The 18223-nt window shown below is 40.9% G+C and overlaps 1 protein-coding gene across 1 annotated transcript in view; it reads left to right on the top strand.

Annotated features, from left to right (window-relative positions):
* USH2A (usherin) overlaps positions 1-18223 on the top strand; it is a 729748-nt gene that overhangs the window by 676250 nt on the left and 35275 nt on the right. Inside the window, exon 54 of the mRNA XM_034667668.1 lies at positions 1423-1744. Within this exon, the coding sequence (XP_034523559.1) occupies positions 1423-1744 (322 nt within the window). The remainder of the gene's footprint in view (positions 1-1422; positions 1745-18223) is intronic.

The following is an 18223-nucleotide window of genomic DNA, read 5'->3' as shown; positions in this document are numbered from 1 at the left end:
CTACCACAGATAATCCAGAAAACAAATCATCTATGTGTGGCAAACTGAAATGGACTGCACAGAATTGGTTAGGAGTCAGATCTGCCATAACACAAGGACGGATCGATGCACCCCTAAACCAGGAGTCCCATCACAGTGGGGATAAGCAGGGGAGGAGCAGGCAGGAAGGAGGAGCAGGAAAGGAGAATGGAAGATGTCATGAAAGAAGAAAGATGTGTAATTAAGGGGAAAGGGGAAAGGGGAAAAAGAAGAGGATGGGGAAATTAAAAGAAAGCAAGGAAGAGAACAGAAAGCAGCGATAAGAAGAGGGAAAGCAGGAAAGAGAAGAGGAAAAGGCTGGAACCAAGAGAAATAAAGATAGAAAGAAAAGTGGCTGCAGCTGGTGGGAAAATCAGGGGTGTCATAAAATCAGTGGGGCATGGGAACAGAGGGGAAAAAGCTCTTATGTGCAGCCATAGGCACTTAATACTAACAAAAACCCCTCTTGTTGGAAAGGGAAAATCCCAGCTATGTAAATAGGCCTTTCCAGGTGGCAGGAGACCAACTATGAGGCAAAACATAATTGATCGGTTGAGTTTAACTGGGCGGTGATAAGGTGTCTCCATGATTGATAATCTAGCATGTAGCTGAGTTAACTTTGGCCCCAAAAGGTCTTTGTGTGGTGTAAGAGAGCCTGTTTTAAGATGTCACGTATCAGGTGAGGGGATTTATTACCATTGAGCCCCTGCCTCCATGATGTTCCTTCATGACCTGGAAACATTCCTAGGGAATCATTTAGCTCAGGCTGCAGAGGTAGAAAGAGCCCAGGGCTACAGAAAACTGGTTCCAACTCGCCAAGATCTACATTCTTCATCGTTGTGTTAAGTAATTCTTCAGAGTACCAGAATTTTTATGTTGGAGAGAACCTTGAAAGTTAATCTATTCCTTACATTCTTGTGTGGGGAAGAATTGTGCCCACCCTTTCCAGACAGTTGAGAATTTTTGTTTTAGTTTGGGAAGCCAGGAGGATTTAACATGTTCTCAAATTGTTTTAGAAAGAGGACTTTGTTATTCTTTTTTTTTTTTTTAAGATTTTATTTATTTATTTGACAGAGAGAGAGCACAGCAGGGGGAGCTGCAGGCAGAGGGAGAGGGAGAAGCAGGCTCCCCACTGAGCTGGGATGCCAATGCGGGGGCTCAATCCCATGACCCTGGGATCTTGACCTGAGCCAAAGGCAGGCACCTAAGGACGGAGCCATCCAGGCGCCCCGGACTTTTTTGTTCTTCAAAAGGATTAGCTATAGATAAAAATAAATGTAAACTGATTTGTCTTTTTCTTTTCAGCAAATAGTCTCTTTTGTTCTGGAAAACAGTCTTGTAAATATTCTTTCCGTGAAAATCTGTTTTGCCAATAATGGGTCCTTTCTGCCTTGTATCCTGAAGGTATGAAGTACGAATTCAAGCCTGCACCGCACTGGGATGTGCGTCAAGTGACTGGACATCCCTACAGACCCCTGAGGTTGCCCCTCTGAGGCAGCCCCCACCACACCTCGAGGTTCGGATGGCTCCAGGAGGATTCCAACCCACAGTTGCCCTTTCGTGGACGGGACCTCTTCGGCCAAATGGAAGAGTTTTATATTATGAGTTGTACAGAAGACAAACAGCAACTCAGCCCGGAAAATCAACTCCAGTGCTAACCTATAATGGAAGCTCAAGCTCTTTTATGGATTTCGAACTATCACCTTTCACAGAATATGAGTATCAGGTAAGAAATGTGTATCATCGACAATTCACACTGAGATGGTGGGCACACATCAGCGCCTGCCTGTAAAAATTCCTTGCCATTTGAAAAGCCACTTAAAGAAACATGGGGCTTCAGGAATTTAATGATATCTTTTAAATTTTTTTTTAAGCAGTAAATGAGAGAGGAAAGACCGTATTCATTTGCCCTCTTCATTTTCTTGGTGCTTGATCTATGTGATATATGCTTATTATTCCTATGTAAATTTCAGGTGAAGATTTGCATTCCTTATTAATGAAGTGATTTCTACCATTAAGCTTCCCTCCGTCAGTGTTGCCTTGGCAAGAAACACTCCTTGTTAAAAAATCACTTTGAAATAACTCCTTAATTGTACCACGATAAAATAAAACCCAATGGCAAGTACCTTCACCCCCAGTGCTGAAGAAAGATATGGAGTGTTGAGAAATGTCTACAGGAAAACAATGAACCTGTGCACGGGGGTGAAGCAAGTTTTGTATGAGAGCAGTCTAAAACGTAGGACTTTGCATATGCCTAAAATGCCATGAATTAAGAAAAATATTCTGAAAATATTCTGAAATCTTTAGAGGACTTCTGTTAGGTTTACTTTGTTTTGCTCTCAGAGTACTTTTTATTTTTCTTGTGATAGCAACTCCATTTCTCATGGGGGCGGGCGGGGGGGTGGATGATTCTCCCACCCCTTGCTCAGGTGTGGTAGGAGGGTCAAACAGTGTCAGGCTGTCTCCTAACCAGAAGGTGGGCACAGGAGCGGTGCTCAGCCCCTCAGACTCGCCTGTGGCTTGATCTTCAGCATGGTGACTCAGAATTTTAAAAGNCCTGTGGCTTGATCTTCAGCACGGTGACTCAGAATTTTAAAAGGCAGAGGTGAAAAGTCCTGATAAAATACCCCAAACCTCAGTCCAAAAGCTTTTCTTATCCCTGTTAATTCCAGGCATGGTTCTTCAACTATTCTCTTAATTCCGTGTACTCCCAATAAACTCCCTTTTGCATAAGTCAGAACCAGTTTCTCTCGCTTATGGTCAGAAGCTCGCTGATTGATACAAGCACTAAGTGCCGGGCACAATGCCAAATGCAATTTTCTAAGAGAGGAAACCGAACCTCGAAAAGCTTACCATAACCAGAAATAATAAAATCACTAAGTCGCCAGAAATATGTTGAGCCAATCAATGAGTACAGTGATTAGAGGTAACGTTTTAAGTGTGAGAGGAGTATATTTTGGGCCAATAATGTATGAGACAAATTACCCAAGGAAGTTAGTAAAAATTGAAAATATAAAAAGGTTCTTGAATGGTTTGGAGAAATACACAGATATGTATCCATAATCCCTTGTTTCCATTTCCAAATCTAAAAGTTTTTTTCTAGGTTTGGCACGACTCATTTCACAGCAAAATGCAATCTGAACAAACTTGACACTCTTTGTAGCACTTATTTATCCCATCTAATGTGAATATTTATATGTTTTGCTACAGAAATGTCATGTTTTATTACCAGATCATTCTGAAGATGTTACAAAATATACAGTATTTTATTACCTTCCCAAAATCTGAAAAAACAAAATTATTTAAAAACACATCAAGCCCCAAGCGTTTAGGGAAAGGGTTGTGGTTTATATCATAAAGGAACAAAATACCTGTTGATACCACAGTTGGAAACAAAATAGTATTAGAAACAGCCAGAATCTATGTAGCTGGCCACCCTTTTGTTCTTTTCTCTATATCTTTACTAAAAAATGTCGAATTATCAAAGATTCTTCTATTCTCAATTATCTATTCTCCCTTATGAATAATAAAAGCCCACCTTTGTGACAGAGCTGAATGGAATCAGCAAGAAATCTTTGGCTTCTAATTAGATGAAATTTATGACCCATAGATACTCAAAGCAAACCAGCCATTATAGCTTCTTTGGCGTTATGTTGTGCCATTGGGTTCAGTAATTGACCAGATGACCCATAGAAGTCTTATGCCAGTTTTTTAAGGAATGGCAAACCTCACGCATATTTAGCTCTAGTGGGTTTTCTTACCAGGAGCTAAGGACAAGCAGGAACCGAGGGACCCACAGTTCAGAGGAGAGTAGATCTCAGCTTGGGCTGTTTCTATTATAACTCTGTCGGCTCTGGGTCATCATCTTCCTCCATACTCCTTCCACCCAATTTATTTAATGGGGTTTCCATAACAAACTGATCTCAAATTTGCACTTATTAGCTAATCCCACCTTGTTACAACATTAGAAGCAGGAGGGTAAAATCTAGCCTATCTGCCCAAAACCCAGTTCTTAGAGGAACTATTTTGAGAAGTATAGACTAAATGCTGAAATAAATGAACTAAAATATTAGATTTACTTAGCCTGTCTCGTTTCTGAGTCTACATAGACCCTGACTAATCCTACAGAAGCCATTTAGGAAGTAATGTACTAAGAGAATTGATTTCTCTTTTACAAAAGAACATTTTGCCATTGAGATGAACTTGCATTGCTCTCAAACCTGTCTGAGGGTTACTTCATCTGCAAGCTGCCTTTCAGAAAATACCTTCATTGTCCTAGAGGCATTAGTTCCCCCAACATCTGTCAATGATTTGACCCTTCTGCAGAGGATTGTGTTTTTGAGATAATTTATATTTCTGGGAATAAAACCAAAGAACTGAGAAATTGCCCAGAGGTATGGAGCTATTAATCAAAGGGGTGGTGAGGATCTGTAATTGGGTAGGTGGTCTTCCATGTGGCATGCCCTGAGGGTGTCAGATGCTGCTGTCCACCATGCTCCTGTATGACCCTGGACCATTGTACTCATTTCTGGTTTGGAGTGAAGTCATTGAAGGCAGCTGCCAAAACTTATTATGTGGGAAAACCAAGACAGCACTTCCTAGTGTAAATTCACCCATCACTTGACAGATGGAGCTCTGAGTGTGATGGAGCTCTAGGAGAAGAGTGTAGAGTAGATGAGTTCTGATGGACAGAAGAGACAGGAACTATGTGGAGAAAGGTATTCTTAATGAAATAAAGAGNCTTTTAAATTTTTTTTTAAGCAGTAAATGAGAGAGGAAAGACCGTATTCATTTGCCCTCTTCATTTTCTTGGTGCTTGATCTATGTGATATATGCTTATTATTCCTATGTAAATTTCAGGTGAAGATTTGCATTCCTTATTAATGAAGTGATTTCTACCATTAAGCTTCCCTCCGTCAGTGTTGCCTTGGCAAGAAACACTCCTTGTTAAAAAATCACTTTGAAAATAACTCCTTAATTGTACCACGATAAAATAAAACCCAATGGCAAGTACCTTCACCCCCAGTGCTGAAGAAAGATATGGAGTGTTGAGAAATGTCTACAGGAAAACAATGAACCTGTGCACGGGGGTGAAGCAAGTTTTGTATGAGAGCAGTCTAAAACGTAGGACTTTGCATATGCCTAAAATGCCATGAATTAAGAAAAATATTCTGAAAATATTCTGAAATCTTTAGAGGACTTCTGTTAGGTTTACTTTGTTTTGCTCTCAGAGTACTTTTTATTTTTCTTGTGATAGCAACTCCATTTCTCATGGGGGCGGGCGGGGGGGTGGATGATTCTCCCACCCCTTGCTCAGGTGTGGTAGGAGGGTCAAACAGTGTCAGGCTGTCTCCTAACCAGAAGGTGGGCACAGGAGCGGTGCTCAGCCCCTCAGACTCGCCTGTGGCTTGATCTTCAGCATGGTGACTCAGAATTTTAAAAGGCAGAGGTGAAAAGTCCTGATAAAATACCCCAAACCTCAGTCCAAAAGCTTTTCTTATCCCTGTTAATTCCAGGCATGGTTCTTCAACTATTCTCTTAATTCCGTGTACTGCCAATAAACTCCCTTTTGCATAAGTCAGAACCAGTTTCTCTCGCTTATGGTCAGAAGCTCGCTGATTGATACAAGCACTAAGTGCCGGGCACAATGCCAAATGCAATTTTCTAAGAGAGGAAACCGAACCTCGAAAAGCTTACCATAACCAGAAATAATAAAATCACTAAGTCGCCAGAAATATGTTGAGCCAATCAATGAGTACAGTGATTAGAGGTAACGTTTTAAGTGTGAGAGGAGTATATTTTGGGCCAATAATGTATGAGACAAATTACCCAAGGAAGTTAGTAAAAATTGAAAATATAAAAAGGTTCTTGAATGGTTTGGAGAAATACACAGATATGTATCCATAATCCCTTGTTTCCATTTCCAAATCTAAAAGTTTTTTTCTAGGTTTGGCACGACTCATTTCACAGCAAAATGCAATCTGAACAAACTTGACACTCTTTGTAGCACTTATTTATCCCATCTAATGTGAATATTTATATGTTTTGCTACAGAAATGTCATGTTTTATTACCAGATCATTCTGAAGATGTTACAAAATATACAGTATTTTATTACCTTCCCAAAATCTGAAAAAACAAAATTATTTAAAAACACATCAAGCCCCAAGCGTTTAGGGAAAGGGTTGTGGTTTATATCATAAAGGAACAAAATACCTGTTGATACCACAGTTGGAAACAAAATAGTATTAGAAACAGCCAGAATCTATGTAGCTGGCCACCCTTTTGTTCTTTTCTCTATATCTTTACTAAAAAATGTCGAATTATCAAAGATTCTTCTATTCTCAATTATCTATTCTCCCTTATGAATAATAAAAGCCCACCTTTGTGACAGAGCTGAATGGAATCAGCAAGAAATCTTTGGCTTCTAATTAGATGAAATTTATGACCCATAGATACTCAAAGCAAACCAGCCATTATAGCTTCTTTGGCGTTATGTTGTGCCATTGGGTTCNAGGCATGGTTCTTCAACTATTCTCTTAATTCCGTGTACTGCCAATAAACTCCCTTTTGCATAAGTCAGAACCAGTTTCTCTCGCTTATGGTCAGAAGCTCGCTGATTGATACAAGCACTAAGTGCCGGGCACAATGCCAAATGCAATTTTCTAAGAGAGGAAACCGAACCTCGAAAAGCTTACCATAACCAGAAATAATAAAATCACTAAGTCGCCAGAAATATGTTGAGCCAATCAATGAGTACAGTGATTAGAGGTAACGTTTTAAGTGTGAGAGGAGTATATTTTGGGCCAATAATGTATGAGACAAATTACCCAAGGAAGTTAGTAAAAATTGAAAATATAAAAAGGTTCTTGAATGGTTTGGAGAAATACACAGATATGTATCCATAATCCCTTGTTTCCATTTCCAAATCTAAAAGTTTTTTTCTAGGTTTGGCACGACTCATTTGACAGCAAAATGCAATCTGAACAAACTTGACACTCTTTGTAGCACTTATTTATCCCATCTAGTGTGAATATTTATATGTTTTGCTACAGAAATGTCATGTTTTATTACCAGATCATTCTGAAGATGTTACAAAATATACAGTATTTTATTACCTTCCCAAAATCTGAAAAAACAAAATTATTTAAAAACACATCAAGCCCCAAGCGTTTAGGGAAAGGGTTGTGGTTTATATCATAAAGGAACAAAATACCTGTTGATACCACAGTTGGAAACAAAATAGTATTAGAAACAGCCAGAATCTATGTAGCTGGCCACCCTTTTGTTCTTTTCTCTATATCTTTACTAAAAAATGTCGAATTATCAAAGATTCTTCTATTCTCAATTATCTATTCTCCCTTATGAATAATAAAAGCCCACCTTTGTGACAGAGCTGAATGGAATCAGCAAGAAATCTTTGGCTTCTAATTAGATGAAATTTATGACCCATAGATACTCAAAGCAAACCAGCCATTATAGCTTCTTTGGCGTTATGTTGTGCCATTGGGTTCAGTAATTGACCAGATGACCCATAGAAGTCTTATGCCAGTTTTTTAAGGAATGGCAAACCTCACGCATATTTAGCTCTAGTGGGTTTTCTTACCAGGAGCTAAGGACAAGCAGGAACCGAGGGACCCACAGTTCAGAGGAGAGTAGATCTCAGCTTGGGCTGTTTCTATTATAACTCTGTCGGCTCTGGGTCATCATCTTCCTCCATACTCCTTCCACCCAATTTATTTAATGGGGTTTCCATAACAAACTGATCTCAAATTTGCACTTATTAGCTAATCCCACCTTGTTACAACATTAGAAGCAGGAGGGTAAAATCTAGCCTATCTGCCCAAAACCCAGTTCTTAGAGGAACTATTTTGAGAAGTATAGACTAAATGCTGAAATAAATGAACTAAAATATTAGATTTACTTAGCCTGTCTCGTTTCTGAGTCTACATAGACCCTGACTAATCCTACAGAAGCCATTTAGGAAGTAATGTACTAAGAGAATTGATTTCTCTTTTACAAAAGAACATTTTGCCATTGAGATGAACTTGCATTGCTCTCAAACCTGTCTGAGGGTTACTTCATCTGCAAGCTGCCTTTCAGAAAATACCTTCATTGTCCTAGAGGCATTAGTTCCCCCAACATCTGTCAATGATTTGACCCTTCTGCAGAGGATTGTGTTTTTGAGATAATTTATATTTCTGGGAATAAAACCAAAGAACTGAGAAATTGCCCAGAGGTATGGAGCTATTAATCAAAGGGGTGGTGAGGATCTGTAATTGGGTAGGTGGTCTTCCATGTGGCATGCCCTGAGGGTGTCAGATGCTGCTGTCCACCATGCTCCTGTATGACCCTGGACCATTGTACTCATTTCTGGTTTGGAGTGAAGTCATTGAAGGCAGCTGCCAAAACTTATTATGTGGGAAAACCAAGACAGCACTTCCTAGTGTAAATTCACCCATCACTTGACAGATGGAGCTCTGAGTGTGATGGAGCTCTAGGAGAAGAGTGTAGAGTAGATGAGTTCTGATGGACAGAAGAGACAGGAACTATGTGGAGAAAGGTATTCTTAATGAAATAAAGAGGAATCCCTCACTCCAGGAGACTTTGGAGGGTGAGGCCCAGCCAGTGCCATTTACCTCACAACAGGCCATAGAACCAGCTTGGTAACTGTCTGGTNATATACAGTATTTTATTACCTTCCCAAAATCTGAAAAAACAAAATTATTTAAAAACACATCAAGCCCCAAGCGTTTAGGGAAAGGGTTGTGGTTTATATCATAAAGGAACAAAATACCTGTTGATACCACAGTTGGAAACAAAATAGTATTAGAAACAGCCAGAATCTATGTAGCTGGCCACCCTTTTGTTCTTTTCTCTATATCTTTACTAAAAAATGTCGAATTATCAAAGATTCTTCTATTCTCAATTATCTATTCTCCCTTATGAATAATAAAAGCCCACCTTTGTGACAGAGCTGAATGGAATCAGCAAGAAATCTTTGGCTTCTAATTAGATGAAATTTATGACCCATAGATACTCAAAGCAAACCAGCCATTATAGCTTCTTTGGCGTTATGTTGTGCCATTGGGTTCAGTAATTGACCAGATGACCCATAGAAGTCTTATGCCAGTTTTTTAAGGAATGGCAAACCTCACGCATATTTAGCTCTAGTGGGTTTTCTTACCGGGAGCTAAGGACAAGCAGGAACCGAGGGACCCACAGTTCAGAGGAGAGTAGATCTCAGCTTGGGCTGTTTCTATTATAACTCTGTCGGCTCTGGGTCATCATCTTCCTCCATACTCCTTCCACCCAATTTATTTAATGGGGTTTCCATAACAAACTGATCTCAAATTTGCACTTATTAGCTAATCCCACCTTGTTACAACATTAGAAGCAGGAGGGTAAAATCTAGCCTATCTGCCCAAAACCCAGTTCTTAGAGGAACTATTTTGAGAAGTATAGACTAAATGCTGAAATAAATGAACTAAAATATTAGATTTACTTAGCCTGTCTCGTTTCTGAGTCTACATAGACCCTGACTAATCTTACAGAAGCCATTTAGGAAGTAATGTACTAAGAGAATTGATTTCTCTTTTACAAAAGAACATTTTGCCATTGAGATGAACTTGCATTGCTCTCAAACCTGTCTGAGGGTTACTTCATCTGCAAGCTGCCTTTCAGAAAATACCTTCATTGTCCTAGAGGCATTAGTTCCCCCAACATCTGTCAATGATTTGACCCTTCTGCAGAGGATTGTGTTTTTGAGATAATTTATATTTCTGGGAATAAAACCAAAGAACTGAGAAATTGCCCAGAGGTATGGAGCTATTAATCAAAGGGGTGGTGAGGATCTGTAATTGGGTAGGTGGTCTTCCATGTGGCATGCCCTGAGGGTGTCAGATGCTGCTGTCCACCATGCTCCTGTATGACGCTGGACCATTGTACTCATTTCTGGTTTGGAGTGAAGTCATTGAAGGTAGCTGCCAAAACTTATTATGTGGGAAAACCAAGACAGCACTTCCTAGTGTAAATTCACCCATCACTTGACAGATGGAGCTCTGAGTGTGATGGAGCTCTAGGAGAAGAGTGTAGAGTAGATGAGTTCTGATGGACAGAAGAGACAGGAACTATGTGGAGAAAGGGATTCTTAATGAAATAAAGAGGAATCCCTCACTCCAGGAGACCTTGGAGGGTGAGGCCCAGCCAGTGCCATTTACCTCACAACAGTCCATAGAACCAGCTTGGTAACTGTCAGGTTTGAAGGTGGGCAAACGCCATGTGATATTATAGGCACCTTCTAAGTTTTCAGTAATACCTCAATATTGAACATCTTAAAGGTACTGGCTCCTAGTGTTTCTAGTACAAAAGGATTACCCAAAAAGCATGCTCAAAGTGAAGATTCCAAGGGGCGAGGGTGGGGATTCCCAGCAATCTGTATTTTTAACAAGCAGCTTTGATANTTCTAGTACAAAAGGATTACCCAAAAAGCATGTTCAAAGTGAAGATTCCAAGGGGCGAGGGTGGGGATTCCCAGCAATCTGTATTTTTAACAAGCAGCTTTGATAGTCCACGACCCTTTTTTTTCTTTTTTTTTTTTCTTTTTTTTTTGAGAAATACTGCCCCAGAGGGTACACCATTGTTGCTATGCTACTTAAGCCGGATTTTCAAGTGGTGATTTCCTAATTCAGTGGCTCTCAGCCCTGGTTGCACAGTAGAATCACCTGGGGAACTTTAACCACATTCCCCATGCCCTGGCCCCATCCTCCTCTAGTTCTGATTCTGGGATGGGTCCAGGGATCAGTGCATTTCAAACGGCCCCCCCAGTGATTCTAATGTGCAGCCAGGGCTGAGAATCACAGTCCTAAACCATCATAAACCGATTGCCTAAATAAGTGAAGCCAGTTCCCCACAAGTGTCTAATTTACATGACGATAATTGATGACCAACCTATTTACCTTGGTCTAGACATGACTTCCCAAAACAAGAGTCCTGTTGTTTTGGTATGAAGCTGGAAGTGGGGTGGCAGAGTATATTATCTGCAGAGTTCATGTCTCAGTTAGTCAAATAATTTCCTTTACTCTTCCTCATGGATTTTGTTTGATTTATGTTGGAGTTTTATTTTGCTTTGTTTCTCACTTGGGAGACCTGGCCTTTGATAGTAAGAGTTACAACATTCACCACCTCTTAACATGGGATTTTTCTAATTTGATTCATTTCAACACAGCTTCCAGAGATTCTGAAGGATCAGCTTTCATAAGAACAGTAAGATCTGAACTAGAAATCCTAGAAATTTGGAAGTGCCTTTTTATATTGCACAAGATGGATGGGGTGTCTTTGCAGAACCCCACAATGCAGAGTCTCATTAGAGAACAAGAATTCTTCGGGGCACACACCTTTTGCTTACAAGGAGATTACAGGCTTCCTGTTCAACAGAATATTTACAAAATCCAATGTGATACTTTCCACAGACAAGTATTCATTTCTGTCTTCAACCCTTTCCAAATCAGGCTCTACTCATCTACACGGTATAAACCTCCAAATTCTGTGTGGGGAAGTTCTTAACTGTTCAGCAAGCAAATTAAGACAACAGTCTCTGCACAGGCTTCAGAGAGGGGCCTGGGTGTGAGTCTGCTCCATCAGCGGCGTCAGTTTTTACCTGTGGGGGAGCGAGCTGGAGCTGAAGAGCAGCTCCCAGTAATTGTGCATTCATATTCATACTCTCGCTTAAGGCAATGACTCACCATGGATTTGCTAGGGCCTGCCATGGCTCCCCCTTTCACCGAATCATGCTGTCAGTGACTTAATTAGTTTTTCTGAAAATTCCCCCACTTTGACAGGTTTTTGCAATAAGCACCCACCCTCACACGATCTCCGAAGGCTTGAAGGCTTCCAGTGCCTCGTAACTGGGTGACTGAGAAGTGACAGGTCAGCCTCAGAGGAAACCCTGTGACGCACTACGTGTGGGGCTGATCTTAGGGCTGGTGCTGTGGGAGGCCACACAGGATGGCAGCCTGCTGCTTTCTAACACACCGACCCTGGCTCCAAACAATTCTGTCTGAAAATTTATGCCAAAGAGGATGGAAAGAAGGACTGAGGAGGAGACAGACAAGGGAATGGACCTTCAGTGCTCCTGCCAAAAACATCTATGGGAAGACTGCAAGAGGGGCTGCTGGGGTCTTCTCTGTGCAACTCCCACAAACTGTGGGTGACGAGCTGGAAGGGAGAAGGAGAAAGGACAGCAGCTTCGAGTGCTTCTCTCACTATATCTGGGTCCTTGAGCAAACTGACCTCTCCCAGTGGTTTTCTCCTGTGTTTAAATGGAAGCCCTCCCCAGTTCTAAATTCTAGGAGCCTCTGGGGGTAATCTACAACCATACACTTTAAAATATTCTAATCAAACTTTAGCTTCTCTTGATTTAATCTATAATTTGTAAAACCTGACAGAATATATTCTGACCCTAAGCAATTTGATTTTCTAATAGTGTTTAGCTTTGAGTTGTATCAAAACAAGTGAGTATATGAGACCAGATTCAGACAATCAGTAGTTATACATTTCTCTAACATCAAAATAGACACATGGAAATATCAGTAGTGGTGTTTCCTAGTGAAACCCAATTTATTTATTTACTAATAAATGTATTTAATAAATTATATATATATACATATTATAAAATATAAATGTCAACAAATAACATTTTTTTTCATTGACTCCATGTAAGAGTCCCATTTGGGTTCTTGAGAAAACCTACATCATCAATAAGGTATCTTGATTATTTTTACTGCAAGTGATAGAAAGCCAACTTAAACAGAAAGGAATTGTTTCTGTTCACCTATCTGGGAAAGGGACCAAAGAAATTCCTTGAAACCAAGGAAAAGGTGCAAATGCCAGGCCTTGGCAGGAACCTGGGGTACAGGACTCAAAGCTGTCAGATTCATTCTTTCTCTCCTTCCTCCATCGCAGATTGTCTCCATTTGGTTTAATTCCCTACCCGACGTTCTCCAGGCATTGGAGAACTTCACTCCTGACACTACCTGATTCAAACCTTCTCAGTGCCTTGGATTCCCTGTCTTTGAAATGTGGATTGCAGCAGCATTGAACGTATGGGCTTGCTTTGAGATTGAGGGAATTGATACAAAAATATGCTTAGGCCAACACCTCACACATAGGAACTGCTNAGGGGATTGCAGCAGCATTGAACGTAGGGCTTGCTTTGAGATTGAGGGAATTGATACAAAAATATGCTTAGGCCAACACCTCACACATAGGAACTGCTCACCCAGTGCAATGATGATAGGTATTATTATTCTTACCTTCCCACCTCGAAGGACTTCTCTCTCTCTCAGTATGTGTAAGTCAATCAAGAGCCAGACTCTCATGGACCACCTAACACCATACAGTCCTGTGACCAAGAGAATGGAGGAGTTTATCAAATAGGCCTGGTCACAGGGCCCCTGTCCTACAGCCAGGGCTTTATGAATATGTGGGAAACACTTTCAGCCAGAAATAAGGGTTGCCCCAGCACATGACACACACCGACCATGCTACTGTGCAATAGTCACAATTCCTAGGCTCTTTCCCCTTAGATACTCACAGCCAGCAGATGAAACTGAGTGAAAATCACACGGCTTGGCCAAGGTGCTTAATTTCTCATAGCCTCACTTTTCAAAAAAATGGGTGTGTTAAGAGAACTAAGAGATCTGGGGCACCTGGGTAGCGCAGTCCTTAGGCGTCTGCCTTCGGCTCAGGGCATGATCCCGGCGTTTCGGGATCGAGTCCCACATCGGACTCTTCCGCTGGGAGCCTGCTTCTTCCTCTCCCACTCCCCCTGCTGTGTTCCCTCTCTCACTGGCTGTCTATCTGTCACATAAATAAATAAGGTCTTTAAAAAAAAAAAAAGAGAGAACTAAGAGATCTTATATATCTAGCTGGATATCTGCTACATAGTAGGCCTACCTCCCCCCTCTACCCTCAACCCCTAATATATATATATAAAAGGAGATACTTTTTTCCAAGACAGAAAAGTGCCAGGTTAAGAAAACTCTTATGTCTCCATCCTTGAGTCACTAATAAAATGCTAGACCATAAAAATCTCTAACCAAGAGCACAATTGGTTCTAAAGGTGTGATGCCCCTTCAGTGAGGCGGTCCAGTCTTCTTTGTCCTTGTCACTTCCCTTCTCAGTACAAAAATACCTTGCCCACATACCCATGACTAAGATTCCTTCCAACTCCGAGTCTGAGTCTACACTTTTGTGACTAGCTACTCGATTCAGATGGCTTGTTTTCTGTTGCTATCACCTTTATCCCATCCCGTTCTAAGCATTTTCTATGCCATTTTTGGAGAAAATGTATTGAGCATGTTTTCTGTTTGGTTTTGGACTTGCATTTAATTAGGTATTAATCTCGCTAATGTATTTCTGACCAGCATGGAAGCTTTTGTTTGGTTAGTCTCTCCCACAAGAACTAAGCTGCTCCCACCCCCACCTCCCACAGCTCAAGGTATTAAATGATTTATTGATATTGTCTGTCTCAAACATGCATTTGTTCTAAAAGTTTAGAGCCAAAGTGCTACAGCTTAGACTAAAGGCCATCAGGACACTTCCATGAATTGAAATTGGAATTCTGCCACCGGACCAGGGACCGTGTCTTTTTTTGCCATCGGGTTTTTTGTTCCAAAAGGAGATCATTTCTACCTACATGTGTGTGAGCACACCCAGAAGCATGCTGTAGTTCACACATGTGCACGTCTTTTCATTCTTTTTCTCTTTCATGGCATCCCTTAGGAGTCATTCTTAAGCTGCAATTGTTGGCAGTCGTTTCATTGCCTTTGAGATAAGTCATTCATCTGAAGATGCCTTGATTCTCACCCTCATGCTGATGCAACCCAAATTTATATTTCACTGAAGCCAATATTGATCCTCCTATCTTTGTGTTGGAAGTTTGTTTGCTGGACATAAAATATTAAATGTAACCAACCTGCCCTCATGGCTCTTCACTAACAGCTCCTGTTCAGTGAGATGACCATGGAAATCAAGGCTTCCCAAAATCACCTGATTTGGTTCTGTAAAAATATCCAGGAAAGGATGAGGCATGTTTTACTTATTTCCCTTTATCCTACTACTTGAATAGATAATAACTTGTTATTAAGCACCCACCATGTTCAAAGTGTATGCCTAGGTACTAGGATTGGGCAGGAGCCTAAAAACAATGAACTCTATTCCTCAGGGGCTTAACATTTAGTTGATAAGTCAAAGAAACACACGCATGAATAATATCCATAAAAATATAGGGATGGTAGCATAAGCTATGAAGAAAGATATTTAAAAGACCCAAGTGATGGTGCAGCAGAAGCAGAGAGAAGCAGAGAACACCTTATCTTCAAGGACAGCGCGATTTCCACACCAAACCCTCATGGCCCCTCTCATTCCACTCTCTGGCCAGATGGGCTTGAGCAACACAGGTGGTACTTGACTGAAATCATTCCATGCAGACATGAGGAGGCACTATTCCTCTATTTCTTCAATCTCATAAAATTATTTCCAGTCTCTCCATGCTTATGATCCAGTGCCAATCCCAGCCCCCCCCCATTGTTATTGGGGCCTGTGTAAGGTTTGGAAATATTCTCCCTGGTGTTAGGATCTCAGCAGGAAACGGATGGCATACTCAAAAGGGCATTTGAAGAGAATTAAATGAAGAGGCTATTTATGGAGTTATGGGCAGGATTAAGAGAATCAACAAGGGAGGTTAAAGTACCCAGGGACCAGCAATAGCCAGAAACTATTACCTTCTAGGCCTAAAGGGGAAGAAGCTGTTCTTGGAACCCAGCAAATGCTATAGCCAGTGAAGAGGGGCTGTCCCCATAGAGAAGGAATGTAGTCTTGCCAAACTGGGGTGCCAAAGAGAGGGATCAGGAGACATTAAAAAACTGAACTCTCTCCTTCCCTTGATGAAATCCAACTGGAAAGAAGCCAGAGAGGGGAGAAGATCCCTAGGCAGTCTGCAGAGTCACTTCCCAGTGCACAGAGCAGGGCAGAGGATGGATCTGGAGGCAAAGGGAGGATACCTAGCATTTCCCCCATACCTCAGATTGGTGATGTTTCTCACTTAATATGTGACAAAGAATCCTTTCCAGGCTAGAAGATCACCTGGCAAGCTTTGGCTCACCACTCCATGATTATTGATAAAACACTAAGTAAATCTGAAGGCTTAAGGAGGATTGCACTTAAATACTTAGACTGATGGTATATTTCCATTAAATTCTAAATAAATGTCTTGGTCTACACGAAGCAATCACATCTACAGGTGGAAACAAAAACGTTAAGACACTTAAGTAAATCACATGCCTTCGATTGAAATCTTTAAGAAGATAGTTGAGACTCTCTTTTGTGAATTGATTTATCTATCTGCTGATGGATCTGATCATTACTAAGATGCCTAAAAGCATTTTGGAAACTGTGCAGTTCTCTCCTTGATGCCGATGGCAGGTTTGTAATGGGAACCGGAAATAAAATTCTTTTCTCTGAGGAATCCAATGAATTGCTCCAATGTTTCCTTTCACTTAGACTTTGGGATGCATTTGAGAAATTTTCATTAATAATAAGGCAAAGTAGAGACTGCCATCCCATATACAAATGTTGACGTAGGAACAATATTTCTCAAAAGTCAGGCATACATTTTCTCTAACCCTCAAAATTTTACAGCAGGGAAGTACCTGGAGAAAAACACACAGAGATGTGGCCTAAACTCGAAATGCTGTGAAGGGTCTTCAAATCTGTGGTTGATCCGTAATAGCTACGTGCAACCCAGAAGTGAGTTACAGAGTTGCTACTGAGTCCCACTTTCTCTCCTAAGCAGTCAAGTCACTCTCTCCTAACTTTTCACACAAATAATATAATTATCATTATTATTTTTTCATGCTCGCTATGTGATATGTTAAGCGCTTTACGTGTATTAACTCATAACAACCATTTGAGATAAGGGCTATTACTAATAATAACATTTAGAAATCTGATACATTGCACAATTGTTAACACGCCCCAGGATACAGTTGATGAGTGGAAGAACTTGACTTTGAACCTGAGGTTCAGGTTCCAATGGCTGTGTCCCTAAACTCACCCCATGGTTGCTCCGAATTGCATTTATGTACAGCTCAGGGGCTTTCAAAATCTTGATGAGACGTTTATAAACGTATTTATCCACCCACCCATTCCTTGGAAACTTATAGAAACGTTCTTGCGCACAAACCTCAGTATAGTCCTGTGAGATAGGTATTATTATTTCCCTCTGTATAATCAGGAGCCTGAGGGACTGTGAAGTTTCCTAAGAAATGGCAGAATGAGAATTCAGATCCAAGTTCAGTAATTGTTCTGCTGAACCACAGCTTCCTCAAGTCACCCCCCTCACAGACATGAATCCTGACCCTGCAAAAATAAACTGACTCAGAATGTAATCTGGGCTCCAGGATTCACTGGCTCCGTAGTCTCAGCAAGTGATTTAAACCGTCTAAGCCTTCGTTTCCTTACCCATAAAACTGGGGTGAAAAGACCTACCTTAGTAGGGTGGCTATAAACTTTAAATAAGTTAAAGGCCAGGGCATTGTCGCTCACTTATAAAATTAAAATTTAATAGATAAATTCATAAAAAGTAATCAATATCCAGTTATATCTGTAAAATGTACATCAGATGAGTCAGTTCCCTACTGGGAACCCTCCCTTGGCTTCCCATAAAATGCAGACTCCTCTCTGGTTCAATGGGGACTTTCATTTCCCCACTTCTGTCCTCATCTCATTGCTCTCTGGCCCTTACTCACTAAGCCTGGCTGCACTAGCCTTCTTGAGAATCCAGCCCCAGGGACTTTGTACTTGCTCTTCATTTGCCCAGAATGTTTTCCCCCTAGGTCTTCACATGTGGCCGCCTTCTTTCCATTAGCATTCCAGCTTGATTATCATCTCCTGAGAGCACATCCTGGACAATTCAACCACTCTCTGCTCTGTTGCTGTATCTTATATAGTTTATACTGTAAGTTGTTTCCTTTCTAATGCATATTACCTATTCGTTTTGTGTTTGTTTATTTACTGCCTCTCCCCACCCAGAAGTTCACTCCAGCCTTGTTCACTGTTGTATCCCTAACTCATAGAACAGCGTCTGGCATGTCGGATGGCTCAGTCAGTCTCTACTGAATTAATGGATGATTAAATAACCCCAC

This window comes from Ailuropoda melanoleuca, chromosome 8 (assembly GCF_002007445.2).
Source record: "Ailuropoda melanoleuca isolate Jingjing chromosome 8, ASM200744v2, whole genome shotgun sequence".
NCBI classification, from domain to species: domain Eukaryota; kingdom Metazoa; phylum Chordata; class Mammalia; order Carnivora; family Ursidae; genus Ailuropoda; species Ailuropoda melanoleuca.
This window is presented reverse-complemented; position numbering and strand designations above follow the sequence as displayed.